Here is a 25,774-nt window from a genome sequence, read left to right on the forward strand (position 1 = left end):
CAAGGCAGGGGGCTGAGAACCGACCCCCAAGTGTCTCTGAGGAAAGTGTGTCCCTGTTCCCTAGAGCGTGCAGGTGGGTGGGTTCTGTAGACAGACCATGGGCACCCAAAGTTTTTGGTTGTACGGACTGGGAGGTACCAGTTATCCTTGGACCCCTGTCGCGGGTGGCGGGGTGACCTGAGTGAAGCTACCAATCCTTAGATCCCTGATGTGGGTAGGTGAGGACCTTGTTTAATAGGCAAAGCAATGTCAAACATCAAACACCCACCTCTCCGCCGCACAGCTGAAACGGCTGGAGTCTGTCAACAAGGGCCTGTTCTCCCGAAATAGTCACACACAAAGGTCCTTAGAGAAGGGAATGGTGCTCAAAGTCCATAGACGGTTTATGCCTGAACAGGAGCCACTTCTGTCCTGAGCTCCCCCAGTTAGTGGAGCTCGCAAATTATGTTTTCCCCCAATTGCAAATTTTTTCCTTCTCCAAGGCCAGGAAGATGGCTCTAGGCGCTCAACAGGGCCTGTCTCAGGCCCAGGGAATTCAGCCGCTGAAGCCGGCTTGGAGGTGGGGGAGTGGCGTGGTAAAATATATGCAAGTACTTAGCTTTTGCCGAGAGCACCGTTCTTCTTAGGTTCCAGAGGTGTGAGTAGGCTGTGTGGCTGGCTTCTTCTCCCTGAGGAAACTGCAGCCGAACGCTAGTACCAGCCCACTGTTGCCGCTCCGGGAATGGTGCCTGAGACCTCCCCGCAATTCAGGTCTGTTAACTCCTCTCCGCTTCTGAACGGTCTCTTCCTCCCCCTGCCCCTCAGTTCATTTTCTAAGCTTGCCTTTGAAGCTCAGGGCTACTAGCTTGTCACAAATATACTCGTTTCACTTGTTTTTTCGGGCCTTTGTTGTAAAGAGGTTACCGGAAGAGTCTGTCTAGCCTTGAGTTTATTTTTCTAGATTCTTGAGGTGGATGTTTAGATTATTTATTTGGGATTTTTTCCCCTCTTGTTTTTTTTTATATGAGCACTTAGTGGTATAAATTTCCCTCTGGCACTGTTTTAGTTGCATCCAGCAAATTTTGATGTGCTTCCTTTTCATTCAGCTGTACGTATATTTTTATTTCCTTTGAGACTTCCTCTTTTGACACATGGATTGTTTAGAAGTGTGTTGCTTAATTTCCAAGTGTTTGGAGAGCTTCCTGTTGTCTTTCTGTTAATGATTTCTAGTTTGACTCCATTATGACCAGGAAAAGTATGATTTCAGTTCTTTAAGGTTTGTTTTATGGCATTGGATATAGTCATATGTATTTTATTGCCATCTTATTATTTGTTTTATGTTTGTTATTTCTGTTTCATGTTCTTCTGTTTCTTTTTTCTTGCTTTCCTGTGGGTTGCTTGAACATTTTTTTAGAATTCCAATTTATTTAGTTAGTTTTTATGTAAATGATTTTTAAAATGATTTGCTCCCAGTTTAGCACTTGGTTGGGTTTTTTATCCAGTTTGAACAGAAGAGAGACTTGTGCTTTAACAAGTCTCAGTAGCTAAGTAAGGCATTTAACACAATCCCAGTGGCAATAACATATCTTTGGAAGTACTCATTTGATGCTACTTCTGCTCTGTGGTGCCTATTTAAATATCACTGCTTCTATTTTTTTTTATTATATGTTCCATTGAGCTCTCTATCACTGATCATTAGATCAGTTCCCTATTTTCAAAATGAAAACAATTGCTATTTAAAACCTTAAATTCTTTTACTTCTTACTTCCCATTTTTAGGCAGTCCCCTTAGAGATAATTCACATTGTTTCAAGACTTTTAGGATAAGGGAAGTTGAATATGAGTCCCCAGCCAAATATTCACTGAGAACAAATCATGAGAAAACTGATAAAGAAGAGTAGATTATAGGACTAAGGTATGTTGTGAATGAATCTAGTAGGACTTTTAACAAAGTCCCTGAGAATTCCTTTGTCGATAACGTGGAGTAAATGTTTATTGAACTGGATTTGTCAGTAATTGTCATGGATTGAATTGTGTTCTCAAAAAATGTGTCAACTTGGTTAAGCCATGATTTCCAGTATTGTGTGACTGTCCTCCATTTTGTGATTGATATAATTTTCCAATGTGTTGTAAATCCTAATCTCTGCCTTTGGTTAATGAGGCAAGATTAGATCATGTCAAAGAGGATTAGGGTGGGATATAATACCTTTACTCAGGTCACATCCCTGATCCAATGTAAAGGGATTTCCCTGGGGCGTGACCTGCACTACCTTTTACTTACTAGAGATAAAAGGAAAGGGAAGCGAGCAGGGATTGGGGGACCTCATACCACCAAAAAAGCAGTGCCAGGAGCGGGGCACATCCTTTAGACCTGGGGTTCCTACACAGAGAAGCTCCTAGTCTCGGGGAAGATTGATGAGAAGGACCTTCCTCCAGAGCCAGCAGAGAGAGAAAGCCTTCCCCTGGAGCTGACACCCTGATTTTGGACTTGTAGCCTACTAAAAAAAAAAAAAATTTCTACTAGACTGTGGGAAAGTATATTTCTCCTTGTTAAAGCCATCCACTTGTGGTATTTCTGTTATAGCAGCGCTAGATGACTAAGACAGTAATCAGATACCTGTCCATAAAGCAGATTGATGAATGTGTAATGGCCTTATAATTATCTCACCATGGTGCTCTTTGTTTTCAGCTCTGGCCTGTTCAAAATAGTTGATGACTTGAATGAAGACAAAGTGTATTTTTCAACTTTAAAGATGATGGAAAATTGGTAGCGTTAAGTGTTATCTAGAGCAGTGCTGTCCAGTAGAACTAGGGGAGTCACATATGTAATTTAAGAATTTCTGGTAGTCACTTTTAAAAAAGCAAGAAGAAACGCATAAAATTTATTTCGATAATATATTTACTTAACCCCAAAAAGTCAAAAATATTATTTCAGCATATAATCAGTTTTTAAAAATTACTCATGATTGTACACCAAGGTTCATTGCATCATTATTCACTATAGCCAAAAGGTAGAAACAGCTGAAGTGTCCATCAACAGATGACTAGATAAACAAAATATGGTATATACATACAATGGAATATTATTCAGCCATAAACAGAAGTGAAGTTTTGATATATGCTACAGCCTGAATGAACTTTGAAAACATGCTGAATGAAATAAATCAAACACAAAAGGACAAATATTGTATGATCTCGCTGATATGAAATACCTACAGTAGGCAAATGCATAGAGACAAAAGATTAGTGGTTACCAGGGGCTGGGGGGAAAAGAGTGGAGAGTTACTGCTTAAAGGATACAGAGTATCTGTGTTGGAGGATGAAAAAAATTGGAAATAAAAGTGGTGATGGTTGCAAAAAAATTTATTTTGATATATTTTATTCATTTACCTTAAGTCTTTGAAATTTGGTATGTATTTTAAACTCACAGCATATCTTAATTCAGACTGACTATATTTCAAGCACCAAGCACTTGATAGCTACATGTGACTAGTGACTAGCTGCAGATCTAGAGAATCAAGATTTTAAACGTCTTGGCAGGTTGAAGCAAACTTCCCAAAACTTAATAGGGTTAAATTTAATAAGGATAAATAGAAAGCCCAAAATTAGCTATATTACTATAGAATGGATGAAACCTAACTTAATACACCTCAAGAAGGCTTTTAGTTGGCTTTTTATCACCTCAGTTTAGGTGAATATTGCACATGACTAGCTAAGAAAATCTAGCACTCTTAGAATACATTAATAGAAATACAGTGTCCAGAATAAATAAGATAATAATTTCATTGTATTCACTGTATATAATAACTTACCTCTGGGATATTGCACTTACAGGAGAAATTCAAATGTAGGATGGTATCATAGATTGAATTATGTCCCCCCAAAAACTGTATGTATCAGTTTGGTTGGGCCATGATTCCTGGTATTGTATGATTTTTCTGTATGTTGTAAATCCTGTCTCTGTGATGTTAATGAGGGAGGATGGGTGTGTTAGTGAGGCAGGATTCAATCTACAAGAATGGATTGTGTCTTGAGGCAATGTCTTGGCATTTAAAAGAGAGAAGCAAGCAGAGAAACAGGGGGGCTCATACCACAAAGAAAGTAGTGCCAGGAGCAGAGTGCATCCTTTGGACCCAAAGTCCCTGTGCAAAAAAAAAAAAATTTTTTTTTTTTTTTTGTGCAAAGAAGGGGAAAATTGATGAGAAGGCCAGCTAAGACAGAAAGTCTTCCCTGGAGCTGATGCCCTGAATTTGGACTTTTAGCTTTCTTTACTGTGAGGAAATAAACTTTTCTTTGTTAAATCCATCCACTTGTGGCACTTCTGTTATAGCAACACTAGATGACTAAGACAAATGGGTTAGAAAATGTTCAAGATTTCTTCTGTCTCTAGGACTATATGATTGTCTAACTCTTTGTTCATAATTTTCTTAAATTACTTTTATATATAGTAATTTAGACACTCAGATTTTGGAATCCTAAATAACCCATAATAATTACTTTTTTCTCTATGCAACTAGGTAATTTTGAACTTCTTTTACTAAACAATACCGCTTAATAACCAACCTATGAAATTTTCTTTTTTTCAACCATGGTTTTCTTCCCTTCTTGGGGATTTGTGCACCAGATATGTTTTCCCTCTCCCTCTGCCTCTCATTCTACCTCGTCTTGTTAATTACATATATTTTACTGAGTCTATTTTGCTTATGTATAAGCATTTCTTCTTAATTCATCCTTTCTGTTTGCTCTTTCAGTGCTTGGGAAGCTTTCTTCCCCTTCTCCTTTTGGTTTCATATGTATCAAAAAATAACAGGGAATAAATATAGCAAAAATACCTGTGCAGAGGACAAGTAAGATATTTTGCCTTTACCAAACCTGTTACTGTCGAGTTCTGACTCATACCAAACCCATAGGACAGAGTAGAACTGCCCCATAGGATTCCCAAGGCTACACATCTTTACAGAAGCAGATTGCCACATCTTTCTCCCACAGAGTGGCTGGTGGCTTAGAACTGCCGACCTTCCGGTTAGCAGCCGAGTGCTTAACCACCGTGCCACCAGAGTTCCTCATTTTGCCTTTAGACCTCTTAAAAGTACATAAAAGTTCTCTGTTAGAAGTTCCATAAAAGTTTTTCTACTTCGCCAGCTTCGTGTAATCTTACTTTTAATACCAATTTGGCATTGTTTTATAGTTTTTCTTTTTTAGTTAACTGAGTGTAGCAAAAACTTTATTTTCCACTGATAATAAAGGTACTATTTTTTATTTCAGGATTTTCTAGTTTCATTTTTTTTTTCACTAGAAATAATATAAATGAGGATTATATGCTTGACCAAGTTAAAGCACCGTGTATATCAGTGGGAACTTGGTCTTTACATATATGCTTTTAAAACACATTGGGAATTACAGCCATGATTTATGCTTGTAGTTTCCATACCTGGCAATCCTAACAGAATAACCTAGGGAGTTTAATGTGTATCTTAACCACAGTCTCCATTGCCTGTGACATAAATGTATAGACAAATTTTATTGAGTAAATGGCTAAATGAATCTAAGAATTGTAATATCCTATAAAATACAGTGTTAACAAATGCAATAATATCATCACAAGCATAGCTTGTCTAAAACTAACATTGCAACTATGATAAACATTAATTAAACATGCAAATAAGGTTTTCACAGCATTTTAGAATTTAAAGAAGTTTTGTGGATAATTTAGATGAGGGATGTTTCTTTAAAATCTTTATTGCGAAGTTTAAATTATCTCCCTGTTTCTTAATAGATCACCTTATGATATGAATATCTATATTCAGATTAATTCCTCATCATTATTTCAAAAATAACATTATGGTTCTTAAATGTTTAAATGCGTTATGAAGGATTTCAGTTGTCTGCACTGAATCTGTAAACCTTTTTGAATCTCTTCTTTGTTCATTTTCTTTACTTTTTTTTTTTTTTTCATTGTTTCTATGAAGGAATATTCTCAGTTCTACATGACTGACGTGGAAATTAAATTTTATAATATAACTTATTTGTATGATGACATGGTTGCCTGCATGAATTTACTTTGTGGAATTCAATAGATGTAAAGAATGTGCAGAATCCTGAATGGTTCACTTATTAAAACTGCTGAATTTTTTAAAAATAAAACTGGCAGACATATATTCCAGGAATTTGACCTTGTTATTAAATCACAGGCTTTGTTTACATGCTGTTATGGAAAAGGTTTTACTTCCCATTTGCTCCAAGTCATTCTTTAAAGAAGAAATTAGTCATTAAGTCATAAGAAAACTAACAGCAGGAAAAGTTGAACTGATTGATTGTAATCTCCTAGTAATGTGACTTCAACAATAGCTACTGATTTATTTTAAGATACTTTTCTTCTGTGTCAAATTTTCTAAAATACTGTCTGTTACAAGACACATATGCACAGTACATTTATTTTTTTTCTGCAATTAGCATTAGTATGTTTTCAAAATTAGAGAATGCAATTTAAAAATATTAATAACCACTCCATTACTATTGTGAAATATTTTGAACAGAAATAATATATATTCATCCATGTCTTTAATTTTTCAGTTTCTGCCCAGACCTTTCTCTGAGCTCTGAGCCTACCTGATATACACTGGAATGTGTTAAAGGCATCTCAAGATTATGGCAAGCCCCTCCACATACATACACACACAAAGAAATATTTGTGGAGATACAAATTTTGTGTATAAAGATATTATTCACAGCTATTATTTTTAACATTCTAAAATTGGAAACAATCTAATTACTTAACATCAGGGGAATGGTTGAACTAACAGTACATTAATACAATTATTTTATTCAGTCATTAAAAATTATTTTGAGACTTAATGTTTTGGGAAAATAGTCATAATAAGCATAAAAGACACAATATAAAATGGCATGTCAAGTATAATGCCAGTTGTATACATGCATAGGCAAAATACTGGAAGAAAAGGAATACTGTAAGAAAACATTTTGGAAGAAAATAGTACCAGTAATTATTGTTGGTGATTTTAATTTTCGCATATAGTCTACAAATGAGTATGTAGTACCTTTATTTAAAATATTAATTTTGTCTTAATACTTAAATTTTTAAAATACGCCTGTTGTTTTAGAGAGCTTACAGTATGTTATGCTATTGTAGAAAATAACTTCTAAATCTCAGTGATTTATAACAAAGTTTATTTCTTGCTCATCTGTATCTTGGGTTGGCTACAGTGGCTCTGCTCCTTGTTGGGGTTATTCTCATAGCCTGCTGGAGGGACAGGTCCTCTCCAGGACATGCTCTTCTTGTGGCAAGGGGAAGAGAGACATGATGGCAGAACCGTTCCATGGCTTTTAAAGCTTCTGCTCAGAATTTGCATCATGATTTTCAGTCATATTTTACTTTCCAAAGCAGTCACATGGCCAGGTCTTTTGTCACTGGGGCATAAAATATAATCCTCTGGTAGGAGGGACCTGGTAGTGTTGGGCTCAGTAGAAGGAACATGGTAATTTGAACACATAATACAGTCTACCAGATCTATGTCATGTCTTCTTATTTTGAATTCTGTAAGTAAGTACAAAATACTGAGGGCTGTAACATAAGTTGTGTAGTTTGACAATGGCTTTTTGAGGCACACCTTAGACATCAAAATGACATCTTTGCTTTGGAAAGCCTTAAAGAATTTTTTTCTAGCAGATTTGCCCATGAAATAATGTCATTTGATCTCTTGACTGCTGTTTCCATGGACGTTGATTGTTGATTCAAGTAGAATGAAATCATTGACAACTTCAATTTTTTCTCCATTTATCATGATATTGTTTATTGGTTCAGTTTTGATGATTTCAGTTTTTCTTTACATTTGAGTATGACCCATACTGAAGGCTATAATCTTTGACCTTCATCAGGTTGTCTTCATTTTCAGCAAGCAAGTAAATGTCATCTGTATATCGTAGGGTGTTAATGACTTTTCCCAAAAGATCGTGGCACATCCTTGCCAACTCTTTATGTTAATAGTCTACGTAATTTTTGCCATTCTGCTAGAAAGGTAGCATCTTATTTTTATTGTATCCCCCCATATTTATTATTTAAGTTTCTTTTTCTCTGAATCACCTGTTCATATCCTTAGTCCACTTTTCTATTGGCGTTGTGTAAGTTTTTTTGTGGCTGCCACTGTAAATTGGCTTCTGTCACTGAAACGAACCTAGCTGCCAGTATCTCCTCATTGCCAGAATCATCGGACTTACCTTACTTTTTAACATGCTTGTCTGTTTCCTTCTTCTTGAATCCATCTCCTTCATTGCCTTTCATAACTCTTGATTTTCTTCTTACTTCTCAGGCTACTTTTCCTTTGACAGCTTTTCTCTTCCACCCCATCAGCTCTACCCTCTTCACAGTATGTATCTTTTTTGTCTGTGCTCTTCTCCATGACTGACCATAAGTTTGATTTCTGTTGGTGACCAAATCACAGACACTGTGAATACTACTCTGGCTTGTGCTTGTGTTCAAAACTGGAGGAAATAAGAATTTTGGTTAGAAGTTAGTGAAAATAAAATTTAATTTTTTCCCATCTAAATTCATGAATTTCCCGATTTCTCTCCAGCCTCAGGGATCTCAGGATCCCATGTTAAGTACCCGTGCAAAACCAAAAACTAAACCCATTGCTGTAGAGTTGATTCTGACTCATGGCAACCCTATGTGACAGAACAGAACCGCTCCATAGGATTTCCAAGGAGCAGCTGGTGGATTCAAACTGCTGACCTTTTGGTTAGCGGCCATAGCTCACTGTAGCTCTTAACCATAGTGCCACCAGTCCTACATTTTCTACTGGTTGCTGTCATTGCCACTTGTATGTCTCATCATGTTGTGGCCATCATAATTTAAGCTTACTTGAATACCAGCTATGTGCTAGGCACAATACTGGATGCTTTACATACATGATCTCCTTCAGTCCTCCTGACAGGTCCTCCTATTGTCATTCTAGAGATATGGAAACACTCAGCTCAAGATCATAAAGCTAATAAGTGTGGAAGCTGAATTCAAATTCAGATTTTTTTTTTATTCCAAAGCCTACGCTTTTAATTACTGTGCCATAATATTTTCTCGAAAGCTTCGAGAAAATATTATGGTATAGTAATTAAAAGCGTAGGCTTTGGAATAAAAAAAAAAAAAAAGACCCTCAACAAGGTGGATTGACACAGTGGCTGCAACAATGAGGTCAAGCATAACAACGATTATAAGGTTGGTGCAGGACCGGGTAGTGTTTTGTTCTGTTGTGCTTAGGGTCGCTATGAGTTGGAACCTACTTGACGGCACCTAACAACAACAACAACAATATTTTCTCGTCACCTCACTCTTTTTCCCAGCACCTAACCCCAAGTGTACTTTCTTGCTTGGTGGCACCTGCTTCCATTGAAAGCAGAAACCGAGAATTATCTTAGAATCCTCCTTTCTTTTAAATGCTATCCATAACCAAGTTTCTTCAATTTGTTCTCCAAAATATTTCTTAAATACCACTCTGTCTGCTCCCAATCTGACTAATAGATCCTTAATTTAAGCTTTCTTTCATCATCTCTTGGATGGATTTTTTTCATTAGCCACCTGACTAGTGTCCTTACGTCCACTCTTGTGCCCCTTTAATTCATGCTGTTGTTATTAAGTGCTGTCAGGTTGGTTCCGACTTGTGGTGACTCTGGGTACAACAGAGTGAAACACCACCTGGTCCTGCGCCATCTTCACAGTCATTGCTACATTTGAGCCCGTTGCTGGGGCCACTGTGTCATTCCATCTCATTGAGGATCCTCCTCTTTTTTGCTGACCCTCCACTTTACCAAGCTTGATGTCCTTCCCCAGGGACTGGTCCCTCCTGATAACATGTCTAAAGTATGTGAGATGAAGTCTCGCCATCCTCGATTCTAAGGTGCATTCTGGCTGTACTTCTTCCAAGTAGATGTGTTTGTTCTTCTGGCAGTCCATGGTATATTCAATATTCTTCACCAACACCATAATTCAAAGGCATCAATTCTTTTTTGGTCTTTTTTATTCATTGTCTAGCTTTCACATGCAGATGAGGCGATTGAAAATACCATGGCTTAGTCTTCAAGGTGACATCTTTGCTGTTTAACACTTTAAAGAAGTCTTTTGCAGCAGATTGCCCAGTACAACACTTCATTTGGTTTCTTGACTGCTGCTTCCATGGGTGTTGATTGTGGATCCAAGTAAAATGCAATCCTTGACATCTTCAGTCTTTTCTCTGTTTATCATGGTGTTGCGTATTGGTCCCGTGTGAGGATTTTTGTTTTCCTTATGTTGAGGTGTAATCCATACTGAAGGCTGTGGTCTTTGATCTGCATCAGTAAATGCTTCTTTGCTTTCATCAGTAAGTGCTGCTTTGCCTTCAACAAGCAAGCTGTGTCATCTGCATATCACAGGTTAGTTAGTCTTCTTCCAATCCTGATGCCACATTCTTCCTCATGTAGTCAGGCTTCTCAGGTTGTTTGCTCATCTCTCAGTTTGTCGTACCGTGGTGGCTTGCATGTTCCTGTGATGCTGGAAGCTATGCTGCTGGTATTTCATATCCTAGTGGTGTTACCCATGGTAGATAGGTTTCAGCAGAGCTTCCGGACTAAGACAGACTAGAAAGAAGGACCTGGAGATCTACTTATTAAAAAAATTCGTCAGTAAAAACCTTTAATTAATACCACTCCTAAGATAAACTTTCTAAAGCAAAAATTTGATTTTCTACATTCCTGTTTAAAATTTTTTAATAGCTCTACATTATCAAAAAGATAAAATCCAATTCCTTAGCATGCCACAAATTTCTTTTAATAAACGGTTACATTCAGCCCCTTCTCTGATTACTTTCTCATAACTCATAATTTAGTTATAACTTGGTTACCTTCTACCCTTGTACTTTTGCACCTGCTCTTCTCTTCGTCTGGAATCCCTTCCTTTCATTATCTACCTGGCAAATTTATCCCTATTCCCACCATACTGTGTGATACTAAGTTCATTCTCTCTCAGTTTTAGATACCTCAGTTATACACTAGTGTTAACATATACCTCACAGGGGAGATTAAAAGAAATAATGTAAAATACCTAGTGCAGTATCTGCGCATAGTAGATACCCAAATTTTGCATCTTCCATCTTTGTGCCATTGTGAATAATGATGCTGTAATTGTTTGTCTGTGTATCATCCTAAACCTTGAGATCCCAAAGATCAGAGACTTGGCTTGCTCTGTGTATTCAATATTTATTTCATTTCCTAATAGATACTGGCTATTTTGTAAGTATTTTTGAAAGAATCTAATTTTAAGAATAGATTTCGAGTAACTACCCAATAGAATGAAGTAAACTGCCATTATTAGTGATTCCTGTTTGTTTTTCTTTCTTTAGTGGTGATGAGTTCCTCAGTTTCCTTCTGAAATTAAACAAACAGTGTGGCCATTTAATAACAGCGGTTCAGAATATCATTACTGAGTTACCTGTCAGTTCTCACAAGGTATTCTACAAACTTATTAAGTGAAGAAAAAAATGAATACTAAAGACCATTCCAGACAATTCAAAAGCACAGTACTGATCTGGTTAATCTATTCCTCCACGAAATCGTGTATGATTAAATAAGTCAATTGGTTGAAGTATTACTACTTTAAATACTAGTTACTTGAGAAGTATTCTAGCCCTCAGAAAAAGGAAAATGAGGCAGATCAAAAATTAAACTGACCAGTGTATTGAACTTACTTGTTCTTAAAGGACATCCAAGTGAAAGTTGAAACAAAACTGTTGTTTAGTATTATTAAAAAACAAATCAATATTAAGATTTTTTTAATGAAGGAAATTTTTAGATAGAGAAAGTGTAAGTGACCTGAGAAAGCAAAATTATTTTGTAGACTTTTTAGGTGAATCGGTTTTAGCTACTTGTCTATAGTGAAAATTTTTAAATGCACTTGTTTTCCTATGATTTTTATATAACACTAATATGGGGATCATATCATTCTTAAAACCTTCATGAATTGGCATATCCACCATAAATATTAATGTTATTCTCCACATAGAAAGTTATACATACATATATTTAAGTAAATGGATTGAGCAAACTGATAACGACTATTTATATAAAATTACTGATTTATTTTTGCTGTCAGGAAAATTGAACAAAAAATGCTTTTAAATTATAATTTTATGTTTAAAAATGTTTTATAATCTTTGTGGATATAAAGTTGTGAAGCTTTTCTATTCTCTAAAATGTAACTTTTGATAATATTAACAGATAGTACTAGAATGGGCGTCTCCCCAGAATTTTACTTCTGTTTGTGAAGAACTGGTTAGTAATGTTGAAGATTTGAGTGAAGAAGTCTGCAAACTAAAAGATTTAATTCAGAAGGTATTTATTTAGCATAAAGAAGTGTAAAAAACTAAGGAAAATTATTTACAGCATGTCTTAGACAATGAAGCAGTTCTGAAAAGAACAACTGAAGCTCCCATTAGACAAGATGGAAAAAAAGAATGTTTTTTAAAGAATGTGGGCTTTCTGGTTCTTGTTTTTATAGTCATATAGAAGTACATATCTGGATTTAAGAATAAGTAATTTTTTTCCCCTAAGAAAAAGGAAGAAAACAAAATCTAACTTCTTGAAATAGAAAACTTTGTTGAAGATAGGCAATTAAAAAAGTAAACAACTTTCAGCCAGCTAAGAACTCATTTCTGAGTTCTCCAAGTTCTGTTTAATTAATAAATTTGATGTCTATAAAGCTTTTGGATAAAAAAATGGATGTGAAAGTTAGATTATGCATTAAATTTTTATAGCTCCAACCCATAAGCCATTTAATATTTTCATTAATATTTTATCCAAACAGTTATTTTTCTCCAAAACAAAGTTTATACACATTCCGGCTAAGCTAAACTGTTAATCTAGCTAATATATCTGTAAATTACAAGAAGTCTTTTAAAGGGAGCAGAAAGTTGAGACACAAATTCTTCAAAATAGTAGGGAAAAAAGACATTTTAAATGTGGCAAATGAACAGTATGTTTCAAAATTCTTACAGAAAATAACTCCTTTCCAGAGAAAGAAGCATCTTAGAAATTGTATTATCTCTGATATTTATTCATTCAACAAACATTAAGGCAACTGCTACACACAAGCTAGGCTTGAAGCTGAATTTGCTAACAACACAAAAATTGCCGCCATTTGTCTTCACTACGCTCATCTCATCTGGAAGAATCAAAAGAAAATAGTACCGATTTTACTTAACATGGTCTTTTTTATAGCTATCCAAGGGAAGTTTGGAACAGTTTTTGTAAACACACTTCCTGCAAAGCGCTAACCTTAGCATAAAAAAATTCCCTAAGACGTATTTGTTCAGGATATATAATAAACTATTTGGTTTCTCCAAGATGAACTAAAAACCTGGGGGCGAGAGGAGTAGAGGGTTGATATACAATTAGAGATGGAGAACTAGATTTTCCTTAAATAAATGAAATTAAGAAACACTGCTTTAGAGACTGACTTTTGACTCTAAAACAGAAACAGTCCAACAGTATTTATTTTAATAATGCTAACCTGTAAAGAGAATTTCCCTTTTCTTTAGCTAAATGGAAGACCTTCTTTCTGTGACTTTTTCTGCCTTGAATTTATACATTCCCTCATAAGGACTAACTTGGAAACACACTTTTTGGTCTGTAATAATGGCAAACACAGCTCTTTGGGCAGGAGAGTCTCAATTTTGAAGGAAGTTAGTGGATTGGTTTTACTGGATTCATTACAAGTAGTTATCACCTTAATGAGATTTGATTTAAGGAACTATGAGAGCTTCCAGATTTGGGTATATGCTACCATGCTTATTAAGCTTTTTATATTTCAGAGTTTACCAATAATAGCTGAAGAGGATTTAAAAAAAAAAAGGAACCATATGAGTTATCACAGATAAGTGTATGGAGGTGACAAAGAGAGAGGGTGGGAGAGGTCAAGGCTAGACTTTAACACCACATCACTCTCTTGCAAACCAACACACTGACAGGCTCTTGTCAGAAAGGGTCATTCCAAGTAATTGGTTAATAAAAGGAATGACTGTCTCAGGATTCAGTAAATGGAGCATCAGTGTCAAAAAGGAATCTGTTGCTGAATGAAGCCATTTGGAAGTTAGACCAAGATTACAGTATTAATGAGATTGGCATTGAAGTCCTTTTTTCTGCTATAAATTTAAAATTAATTTTGCAGGCTTTTTTAATTAAATATTTACACTGTAGATTTTAGAAGTGGTTATTCCTGTTAATGTTGAAAATATATCACCACTCAAGCACAGGATGTTTCTAGTAAATATCACTCTATAAATGTGCCTGATTCTCTTTATCTTTCAAAGATCTTTTGGTTTCTGTTCATTCTCCTTTTCCTGACCCATACCCAACAACCATCTCTCTTTCTGTCTCTCACACATACACACACAGACTACACCACACCATACGGAAGCAGTGTGTGCGAGGGGGTGCTTCTTTAGCAAGAAATTTCTGTCTGTAAGAATTTAGAAACTGACTGGGCCATGTGCTTTGATTGCTGAAAAGTGCTGAAAGCGCTTTAAATTTTTGCTGACCTTTTGCTCTTGACATTATATGTTAAACTTCTAGCATTAGCTTCTGATCATCTAGTTTTTGCTAAATTTTCATGTATTTTAAGTTTGCTGAAAGAATGATTCACTTTTTTCTAAGACAGCAGTTGATAAGGAAGTATAAATTGTCATTCCTCATAGGTAGAAATAGAAACTTTAAGCTAACATTAAAGGAACTTTATCTCATTATATAAAATATCATATTAGAATGTGATAATACATGAAAGCATTTAATTTTAATGTGAAACTAATAATTTAACATATTGAGATCCTGGTGAAAGAAAGGCTGTCTTTCAAGACATATGTGTTCAATTTAAATCTTCCAAGGGAATCTTGAGTTGCCTACATCTCAATCAAGAGAATTAACATTTTTTTCTTTTTAAGTAAATACATTTTTATTTCCAGTGTATTGCATATTATGTCTTTTCTTTTCCTCTTCTAAATATTAGTTGCAAAATGAACGGGAAAATGACCCAACTCATATACCATCAGTGGAAGAAGCATCTCCATGGAGGAGTAGAATTTTGAAGAGGACAGCTGTTACAGTATGCGGATTTGGATTTCTTCTTTTCATTTGCAAGCTAACTTTTCAGAGAAAATAACCCTAATTTTTTTTTAGTAGTGTACATATTTTTATTCATCTTACTCAAACTGTTAAACCAAAAATTGCTTTTAACCATTTGTGGCACAATATAACTTTACACTCTTTGTCAATTCTCCGTAGGAAAAATTATGATAGCATAAATGAGAATGTTTTTCTTTAGAAAGTGGTTTGTCATTTTGAGTTATAAATGTAATTTTTTATATTTTGTTAATTTGGATCACGCAATAAATTATAAGTAATTCTTTAGTTTGATCTTATGACTAACATTTTAAATAAAAGTATCTAATATTGTTTGACATTTTTAAAAAAGTATGTTCATTTGTCACAATGAATCTTACAAAATTTGAAAAGTGTGTATGAAAGTTTGTAAATAAATGGCTTTTTTTGTCCTTATGTTCCCCTCTGCCCATTATTATATAATAAGGAATTTCTTATTGGATCTTACGTTATTACAAAAGTACTGCTTTTGAAAGTATTCCAGAAAATTTAAAGGATAAAGATAAAATACAAAATTTTTGAATTATGGATTAAAAACTTAGAAAAAACACTTAAAATGTAAAGTAAAAGGCACATAATTAGGGAATAGTGTCGAAAGTATAAAGTATATTAGAATTTTTAAAGCAGTGTACTTATGGGAACATTCGATATGTGCTATGTATAACCTTTCTTGGAATGTTTCTGAAAGCGAATGACATTTGGCATGTTACTTCTCATATCAGTCTAAAGAAGTAATATAAGATTTCTTGTTTTCCAAAAAAAAAAAAAGATACCCAGATTTAAAAAGCAAGTTAATAAAAAAGCAGACTCAATTTAGTAGGAAATATAGTAGTGAAATCTTTCTTGACTTAGTGCCGTGCTTAGAACAGATGTAGTTGATCTACAACTGCTTGAAAGGTAAATATCAAGTAAAGGGAAAGGATTTTAGAAAGGAAAAACCCTATAAGAAAGTATATAAAAAAAAAAGTATAGTTAGTAGCAATTTCTGCTCTCAGTTATATCAAAGCAAAGGACTGGAATTATTTTTCTGAGAATATACTCAATCATACATTATTGGAAAGTATGAATTAGTGTCTGACATTGTAACACAGATTTGGTATCAGGGTAATACCTCATGGGATGAATTGAGAAGTGCTCCCTCCTCTTTTATTTTTGGAAGAGTTTGTGAAGAATTAGTATGAACTCTTCTTTGACTGGTAAAATTCATCATTGAAGCCAATAGGACCTGCACTTCTCTTTGTCCTATAGGGCCACTATGAGTTGGAATCAGCACAATGGTAATGCCCCCCACCACCCCCGTAGGAAGTTTCTGATTACTAACTTATAGTTTCTTTACTTGTTTTATATCTAATCAGATTTTCTGTCTCTTAAGTCAATTTTGGTAGTTTTTGTTTTTCCAGAATTTTTCCCATTTCATCTGAATTATCTATTTGTTGGCATAGAGTTGTTCATAGTATTCCCTTATAATTCTTTGTTTTTCTGTTAGGTTGGTAGTCTCCTTTTTTATTTCTGTTCTTGGTAATTTGAGTCTTGTCCCTTTTTTTATTGGTTAGCCTAGCTTAATATTTCTCTGTTTTGTTGATCTTTTTGATGAGACAACTTTGGGTTTTGTTGATTTTCTCTATTCATTACTTTCTATTTTAACACTTATTTCCTTTCTTCTTGCTTTCGGTTTAGTTTGCTCATCTTTTTCCAGCATCTTAAGGTGGAAGGTTAGGTTGTTGATTTGGAATCTTCTTTTTGAATGTAAGTGTTTACAGCTATAAAGTTTCTTCTAAGCATTGCTTAAGATGCATTTCATAGGTTCATAAGTCAACACTCTCCCCTCCTCAACCTTGGGTTTCCTATTACCAGCTTTCCTGTCCCTGCCTGCCTTCTCGTCCTTGCCCCTGGGCTGATGTGCCCATTTAGTCTCTTTTTGCTTTATGGACCTGTCCAATCTTTGGATGAAGGGTGAACCTCGGGAGTGACTTCATTACTGAGCTAAAACGGTGTCCGGGAGCCATACTCTTGGGGTTTCTCCAGTCTCTGTCAGATCAATAAGTCTGTTTTTTTTTTTTGGTGAGTTAGAATTTTGTTCTACATTTTTCTCCAGCTCTGTCCGGGACCCTCTGTTGTGATTCTTGTCAGAACAGTCGGTGGTAGCCAGGTACTATCTACTTGTGCTGGACTCAGTGTGGTGGCGGCTGTAGTACTTGTGGTCCATTAGTCCTTTGGACTAATCTTTCCCTTGTGTCTTTGGTTTTCTTCATTTTCCCTTGCTCCAGATGGGGTAAGACCAGTGCAGTATCTTAGATGGCTGCTCACAGGCTTTTAAGACCCCAGATGCTACTTATCAAAGTAAAATGTAGAACATTTTCTTTATAAACTGTTATGCCACTTGAGCTACATGTTCCCTGAAACCATAATCCCTACAGCGCTCAGCCCAGTAATTTGTTCCCTCAGGGAATTTGGATGTGTTTATGGAGCTTCCATGACCTTGCCTTGTACAAATTGTGTTGGCTTCCCTAGTACCGTGTACTGTTTTACCCTTTACCAAAGTTACCATTTATCTGTTGTCTGTTTCGTGTTTTTACATCCCCATCCCTCACCTTGCTCATAACCATCAAAGAGAGAGACAAGAAACAGAGAATAAAAAAAATGCCTCACGCAGCCTACCAGAAGTGGGTCCGTGACCAAGCATCATTGCACAGCCTGTCAAGAAAGAGTAGAGATGGCATACGGCACTAGGTGTTCAAGAGAAACGTAAGGAAGGTAGGGAGAAACAAGAAATGAGAAAAGAAGAGGAAAAAAATGTCCTGAGGGATCCCACTGGCTTGGTGGCATGGACCGGGGAAGGGGCTCCCTAGCCGAGGGGTGCTGCACAGTCATCCAGAAGGAGCAGAGATGGCACATGGGCACCAGGTGTCAGGAGAAAGGAAATGAGGTAGATAAACTGAGGAAAGAAAAAAAATGCCTTGAGGGAGTCCTCTGGGTTGGTTGTACAGCTCGTCTAGAAGTCACAGAGGTGGCACACGGTGGCAGGTATTCAGGAGAAAAGAATGGAAGGATGGTAGAGATAAGAAACTGAAAAAAGGAAAAAAAGCCCCAAGGGGTCCAGTGGGTTGGCAACATGGAGCAGGTAAGAGGCTCCCTAACCAAGTGGCACTGAACAGCACATCTAGAGGGAGCGGAGATGGCACACGGTGCCAGGTATTCAGGGGAAAGGAAGGAAGGTAGAGAGAAACAAGAAACCAAGAAATGAAAAAAAAAAAAATGCCCCCAGGGAGTCTACCAGCATGGTGGCACGGACTGTGAAAGTGGCTCCCCAGATGAGTGGCACCGCACAGCACAACTAGAAGGAGCGAAGATGGCACATGGTGCCAGGTATTCGAGAGAAAGGACAAGAAGGAAGATAGAAACAAGAAACTGAGAAATGAAGGAAAAAATGAAAAAAAAGTGCCCCAAGGAGCCCACCAGCATGGCTTGCAGACTGGGGAAGTAGCTCCTCAGGTGAGAAGTGCTGCACAGGCTGTCAAGGAGCGGAGATGGCACACAGAAACAGGTGTTCGAGAGGAAGGAAGGAAGGAGATGAGAGAGAAGAAACCAGAAAAAGACAAAAAAAAAGCAACAACAGCAAGGAAAAAAGTTATACTGAAGGAGCCAGCCAATGTGGATGGGGTAAATCCAAGTGGCAAGGAGCTGGTGTATCCCCAGCCAAGCGATTGGCAGAGGCCGAGCAGGGGGAGGAAGGGTGCAGGGTGGGAAAGCGTGTATCACTGGTTACCGGGTGCTCTGTCTCCTGCTGGGAGCTCTGTGAAACTGTCTCCTTGTACTCTCTGTCCACTGTTCTTGGTGGCCGAGGGGTCCGAGATGGCAAATCCATACCACATTAACTGATAGGGGGCCTCCACTCCGTAACTCTCAGCGCTGTCTATTCTCTGTCAGTTTCTTATTCCATTTGGTGCTTGGTTGAGTTCTTTATCCCTTCATTTGACGCTTAGCGTTCCAGGATTGACATTTGTCTCTGTTTTACTTAGTTTTTCAGGTCTTTGCTGTGGAGGGACAGTGTGGTGTTTCTGTCTATAGTGCCATGTTGGCTCCGCCTCCCCCCTACTGTTGCTTTTTAAGTCACTTAGACAAGAAAGAATGATGCTTTTGTTCTGTATTTTATAATTACAAATTCTACTGCTGCCTTTTGTTTTTTTGTATGGACTCAAATTTTTATCTGGGTTCACTTTCAACCTGAAGAACTTCCATTAGTATTTTGTGTAAGTTGGGTCTGCTGGCAATGAATCTCTCAGTTTTTATTATCTAGGAATGTCTTTATTTTGCCTTCATTTTTGAAAGATAGTTTTGCAGAATATAAGCTTCTTTGACAGGTTTTTTCCCTCTTTTAGCACTTAGAATTTGCTGTCTCATTGTCTTCTAGCCTCCGTTGTTTCTGATGAAGTTCGCTGTTTATTTTATTGAGATTCCCTGGTAGATGAAGACTCATTTTGATGCTCTCAAGATTTTCTCTTTGTTTTTGGCTTTCAGCATTTTTACTATGATGTGTCTGGGAGTGGATCTGAGTGTACTGACTTGCTTGTTCAATGAAGTATGTTTCTCCCAACGTGTGAAGCCTCTGATGTTGATCCTCAGAGGACATAGCCTTGAGCGTGTGCACAATCACCCTGGGTTCTCAGTGGTTACAGCAAGGCTAGCTGTAACTATTTCCCTAATCTCTCTGTTAAGCTGTCTGCCTCCTTTGGTATTTCTCCCAGTCCTTATACACCACTAATTACTGTATCTATCTTTGCTATATTGTTTTCGTCAATGCCTTGGGTATAAATTGCTCAGTAGTCTGATCCACTTCAATTTAGCAGAGATAACATTTGAGGGCGATCTCTGAGGTTTGTTTTGACCCCAGGAGGGCTCTTAACTGTCTTTCTGAGACTCTTTAGTGAACTAGCTGGCTTGTGGTTTAGCTTGTTGCTCTTAATTAAGAGGGGAAGGAGCCCTAGTGGCACAGTCATTGAGCACATAGCTGCTAACCAAAATGTCAGTAGTTTGAACTCACCAGCCACTCCAGGGGAGAAAGATGTGGCATTCTGCTTCCGTAAAAGATGTACAGCCTTGGAAACCCTATGGGTCAATTCTGGTCTGTCCTGTAGAGTCACTATGTGTTGGAATTGACTTGATGGCAATGATTGGCTTTTGTTTGCTTTTTGGTTTATTGTTTTTGATAGTGCCTGTAGGCATGAACTTACCTACCCAAACCCAAAAAAAGCAAACTTGCCGTCAAGTTGATTCCACCTCATAGAAACCCTATAGGACAGAGTAGAACTGCACCAGAAGGTTTCCAAGGAGCAGCTGATGGATTTGAACTCTATTTCAAATGAAGGCACTTCCTTTGGGGAGAACTTCTTAGGTCTCTTCTCTTACAAACTGTCTATCATCTGGGCAAAATCTCTGAGCCACTGTCCTGGATGCTAAGTGCAGTGGTAGTCTCTAGTCTTCTCAGCTTGCCTGTCACAATGTGGAACATCTGCCTTACGAGCAGGCAGACATGGAGGTAATGAAAGCTCCAATATTCTCAGCCTTATGATCCTGAGATAGAGCCCCCATTCTGTTGGTAGGGACTGGGTGGAGGGGGCCCCCAACCTCTCAGCTGCACTCAACAGTACATCCATTCCGTACTTACCAACATGGTTAGGTTCCAAAATCCAGGTTGTTATGTGAAAATCAGCATTACACGAAAATGGGGGATTTTTTCTTTCTGTTTTAAGACCATCCATTTGAGGTTTTTTATTTAGGAAATATGACCATAGCTAAGATTTGCTGATGTGCTTATCACTGTGCTGAGTCCAGTTATGGATTATTTCTCCGTGGAGAAGGAGGCTTGGAGGAGATAAAGCTGGGTAAAGCTGGGCTATGTGACTGGACCCACACAGCTTAACCACTTCACCTTCTTCCTGTGCTGGGACAGAGCTTCCCTCCTGGAGCCACCTCCAGGGCTCCACTCCCACCCTGCAAGCCCTGCTTCAAGATTCCAGAGGCAGCTCTGCCCTCCAGGCATGGTGAGTTACCTAGACTGGGGGCTTCCTGCGAGAGTGCTGGGAGCCTGGCCCTGCACCCAGCCCCACTGAGGCAGAGGCTTCAGGTCCAGTTTGGCTCACTTTGGGATGTCTTTAAACTCACATGCATTTCTTCCAAACCCCCTCCAATGCCTGTTTCTTTCCTCCCTTCCCATTCCACATTAATTTTGAGCTGGAGGGCCTCAGGCTGCATAGGAGCTGGGAAGCTGGAACAGGTACCCACTGGCTCAATGCTGCCTGTGCATCTGACTGGAGACTATGGCCACTGAAGAGGACAGCCCTGCTGGCATGAGGGAGTTGACAGTGTGGGGCAGCATAGCCCAGCTTCCCAGAGGCTGTCCAGAGACCCTCCATGAGGGAGCGAATATCCTGCAGCCATTGCTGCCATGCCCACCACCTCCTTAATGCACAAAATAAGATAGTAAATTTTTTACTGCTGTCATAAACGCAGAATGTCAGGTAACAAGATAGTCAATAAGTGAGAAGTAAGTGTAATTTAGACTCTTTAATTTGGATTTGGAGGGGATGAGAAATGCTAGCAACCTTCCCCTCCCAGTGAAATACATTAATTTTAGTTTGGGAGCTGAGGAGAGACTTGCTGTTCTTGCCAAGTTTTAGTAGATTTTTTTGCTTATACGTTTCTTCATTTACTCTATGCCCTCAGGACACTTTCTGGAGACTTTCAATAGTTTTATTTTTGTAGTTTTTGCCAGCTCTGGTTGTTTCAATGGGGAGTGTATCTACAGAGCTCCTCATGCTACCATCCCAGAAGTGGAACTCCTCAGCAAGGGTTTATGGCTTATCTGTTAACATGCTTGGTATAGTGCTCAGCCAAGAACAGCGTACAAGATTTTTTTAAAGCCAGGAACATTAACTAAATTTTATGTAAGCTTTACCTAGCTCTGCAAACCCTTGTGGTGCAATGGTTAAGTGCTACGGCTGCTAACCAAAGGGTCGGCAGTTTGAATCTTCCAGGTGCTCCATGGGAATTCTATGGGCCAGTTCTACTCGGTCCTATAGGGTCGCTATGGGTCGGAATCGACTCGACGGCACTGGGTTTGGTTTTTTTGGGAGATTTTACCTAGCTCTTTTTTTCTAGGTTAATTGTATACCCATACCCATTGCTGTCGAGTAGCGACCCTATGAAACAGAATAGAACTGCCCCATGGGGTTTCCAAGGAACGCCTGGTGGATTCGAACTGCTGACCTTTTGGTTAGCAGCCACAGCACTTAACCACTACGCCACCAGGGTTTCCAAGTTAACTGTATATTATAAGCTCACCTAAAGTCGACTGAAAGCAAAAGGGAAGGACTCGTTAGTTTTGTCCAGGATACATGAGGGCTAGATAAATGATGGATAAAGAGGGCTGCACTTTGAATTTTGAAAGCTTTTCTGTGGAAGATATTTCAGCTAATACCTAATTTAAATTAATTGCACTTACTAAATATGGGAAATGGCAGCAATTTAAAAGTCTAAAGGAGTACTGCTGAGAAATGAAGCTAGCCACTATTGGAGGCACCAGAATCATAATTGAGTTTTGGTTTGTTTTTTCCATATGGGAATCTTTATAGTGCTAACCATTTTTTTATCTTAACACTATGACAAAAGTTAATCTTTAAGAACACAGATAACCATGAAGACTTCTGTTTTGTACTCCAAGTCACTCTGTCACAGCTTAATAATCATTTGTAGTTTTATGGGGGTGGAAATAGGGTGGGGATTTTCTTCTTGGCATATCCACTAGTGAGTAATGCATTTATCTCAAGTGCCAATAAAAATGTTATACTGGACTTATGTGACACATTTGTTAGTTATTAAGGAAACTAATTCTAAGCCATTTAAGCAATGTTCTATTTATTATATTTTCCACCTGTAACTTAAGATTATTTTATCAATATTCCAAACAAAACAAGTTTTTAATACTGTGTAACATTTTTAGAGAAAAAATAAGGACATTTTCAGGAGTGGCACTATCTCTGAACCTGTTTCCATAAAACAGTATTGTTCACCTTTTTCTTCTCAACTAATCAGTCATAATTGTTCTCATGAATTTCCCTCCTTTCTGGAACCTTTATAACACTTTAATATTTTTTGTTTTCTTTTTTTGCCTTTCAGACCCTGTCAACTGTTGCATTCTGCCACTTTCCCTCTCAACCCCCACCCTGCCCATCCCTTCTGTCATGACTGAGACAGAGCAGAAGGTATCCTAGAGCCTAGCCCTGTTGTCATTAGCTCATAGATTCTTTGGGTCTTAGTTTCCGCATATGCAGAGTGGATGATCTCTAAGACTAAATGAATCAGAATGATGTCGTACTCTGAAATGGATCCAATTTTGCAGTCTGCAATTAAAAACAAAACCACTAGGGACTATGTGTAAGAGTCAATGCTTACTAGACAAATCGAACCCCTTACAAATGCTTTTACAGGTATACATCACTTAACTTCCATGATACTTTCTATGAAATGGAACATTATGTGATTTGGACATTGTGTGAACACCATATTGTATACAGGAGAGAGGATTGCAGGACCTGTGCTGCCACCGCCATGTCGAGGATCTGCACAAAAACTTTGGCACCACAGCCACCATTCCTGTATGGCCACTACCCGGTTTCCAAGAGCCGAGCCTGGCCCCCACCCGCTTCAGTGCACAGGCAGTCCTGCCGGCCACTTTCTGGGCTGCCTGCACAGGCTCCCTTTCCTTCCTTTCTTCATGCCTGCCTTCCTTGCCCCCCAGGGGGCTTTAAACTCTCCCAGCCCCTCCTCCGCCTCCTCCTCCGTTTCCATCTCCATCTCCTCTTCCTCCCCCAGACTCCTGTTCTTCCTGCCACTGCCACAGCCCAGACCATTCAGCAGCTGTCACCACAGGAGGGCCTGGGCATCACAGGCAGGGTACCCAGACTGGAGGCAGTGTGCCAGTGGCACATCCTCCTCAGCAGCTCTGGTGGCATCTGTGCGGTCCCTGCTGAGGCAAGTGCTGGTACCCCCTCCCCTGTCACTCCAGGACCAGGTAGACACAGACCCAGAGAGCTAGTGAGAGACAGATCAGATCTCCATACTTAGCAAAATACCCACACTACTCCCACTCTCCCATCGAGATTTCTTAACTCTCTTATAACCTTGTGAGACCATGGACGTATATGTAGTGGGACGTTGCCCAAAGGGATGTTAAAGCAACACATTCCTGTACTTCTGATGTCACATTCAGAGATCTAGTATTAAGGGAATTCATAGTAATTTGGTCATTGCCAACGTTTTATAACATTTTTGGAAAGTTTACTTATAATTACATTTCAATTCATTAAACAATTATTGAATGCTTACTATGTGAAAGACACTGTACCCATATATTATGTATTTTATACAAGATCAGGAAACTCAAATACTTTTGCCATTATTAAGAGAAATGATGGAACTACTGTACTTTTAAGGATGTAAACTTTTTTAATTCTCTGAAGTTGAAGAGTGTGGTCATGGATTCAGTTAACTTTACCTATGAAGGTATGTCTCAATCTAAACCAATGCCCTTCTACAAAAAAAAAGCCACAAAGTAAAAATACCAAAATCTTCGTTGTATGACATTTCTTAAAAGATTTAGACCAGATTTCAAGTAAACTTCTATTCAGCATGGATTCAGGGTTCATGAGTGTTAAACCAGTTGTTGGAGTTACATGTGTGTAACATTTCCTGCCACAATGAAAGGTACAGTAAGTCCCCAAATTACAAATGTCTGCCTCATGGACAACTTGTACTCGTTATGAAAGTTTGCCCTCACTTTGAAATGACTGAAGCAACCCCTACTTGCAACAAATTCACCCTCACTTACTGCACATGCAAAAGGTGATTAAAAAGAAAGAAAATGCCAAAATGAATGTCAGAAGAGACTCTGAAACTTGCTCTTGAATGTAGAGTAGCTAAAGTAAATGGAAGAAATGAAGTAAAAGAGCTGAACAGAAGACTTCAAAGGGAGGCTTGAAAAGACAAGATATTATAATGAAATGTGCAAAGACCTGGAGATAGAAAACCAAAGGTGAAGAAGACACTCAGCATTTCTCAAGCTGAAAAAACTAAAGAAAAAAATTCAAGCTTAGAGTTGCAATTTTGAAGGATTCTGTGGGCCAATATGCAGTTCCCTGTATTACAGTTCCCTGGCAGGGACTGCCAGAAATTCAAGCTGGATTCAGAAAAGAACACAGAACCAGGTATATTATGGCTGACGTCAGATAGATCCTAGTTGAAAGCACAGAATACCAGAAAGATGTTTACCTGTGTTTTATTGACTATGCAAAGGCATTCAACTGTGTGGATCATAACAAATTATGGATAACATTGTGAAGAATGGGAATTTCTTGACACTTAAATGTGCTTATGAGGAATTTGTACTTAGATCAAGAAGCAGTCGTTTGGACAGAACTCGGGGATACTACGTGGTTTAAAGTCAGGAAAGGTGTGCGTCGGTGTTGTATCCTTTCACCATATCTATTCAGTCTGTAGACTGAGCAAATAATCTGAGAAGCTGGACTATATCAAGAAGAACAGGGCAT

General features: G+C 38.0%; 1 protein-coding gene across 1 annotated transcript in view; it reads left to right on the forward strand.

The window, feature by feature from the left end:
- The window catches only part of ASZ1 (ankyrin repeat, SAM and basic leucine zipper domain containing 1), a 79,269-nt gene extending 63,829 nt beyond the window's left edge, over positions 1–15,440 (forward strand). Inside the window, exons 11-13 of the mRNA XM_003407233.4 lie at positions 11,363–11,468; positions 12,237–12,350; positions 15,019–15,440. Of these exons, the coding sequence (XP_003407281.2) occupies positions 11,363–11,468; positions 12,237–12,350; positions 15,019–15,171 (373 nt within the window). The 3' untranslated portion in view covers positions 15,172–15,440. The remainder of the gene's footprint in view (positions 1–11,362; positions 11,469–12,236; positions 12,351–15,018) is intronic.
- The last annotated feature ends 10,334 nt before the right edge of the window (positions 15,441–25,774 follow it).

Source organism: Loxodonta africana, chromosome 8, assembly GCF_030014295.1.
Source record: "Loxodonta africana isolate mLoxAfr1 chromosome 8, mLoxAfr1.hap2, whole genome shotgun sequence".
NCBI lineage: Eukaryota > Metazoa > Chordata > Mammalia > Proboscidea > Elephantidae > Loxodonta > Loxodonta africana.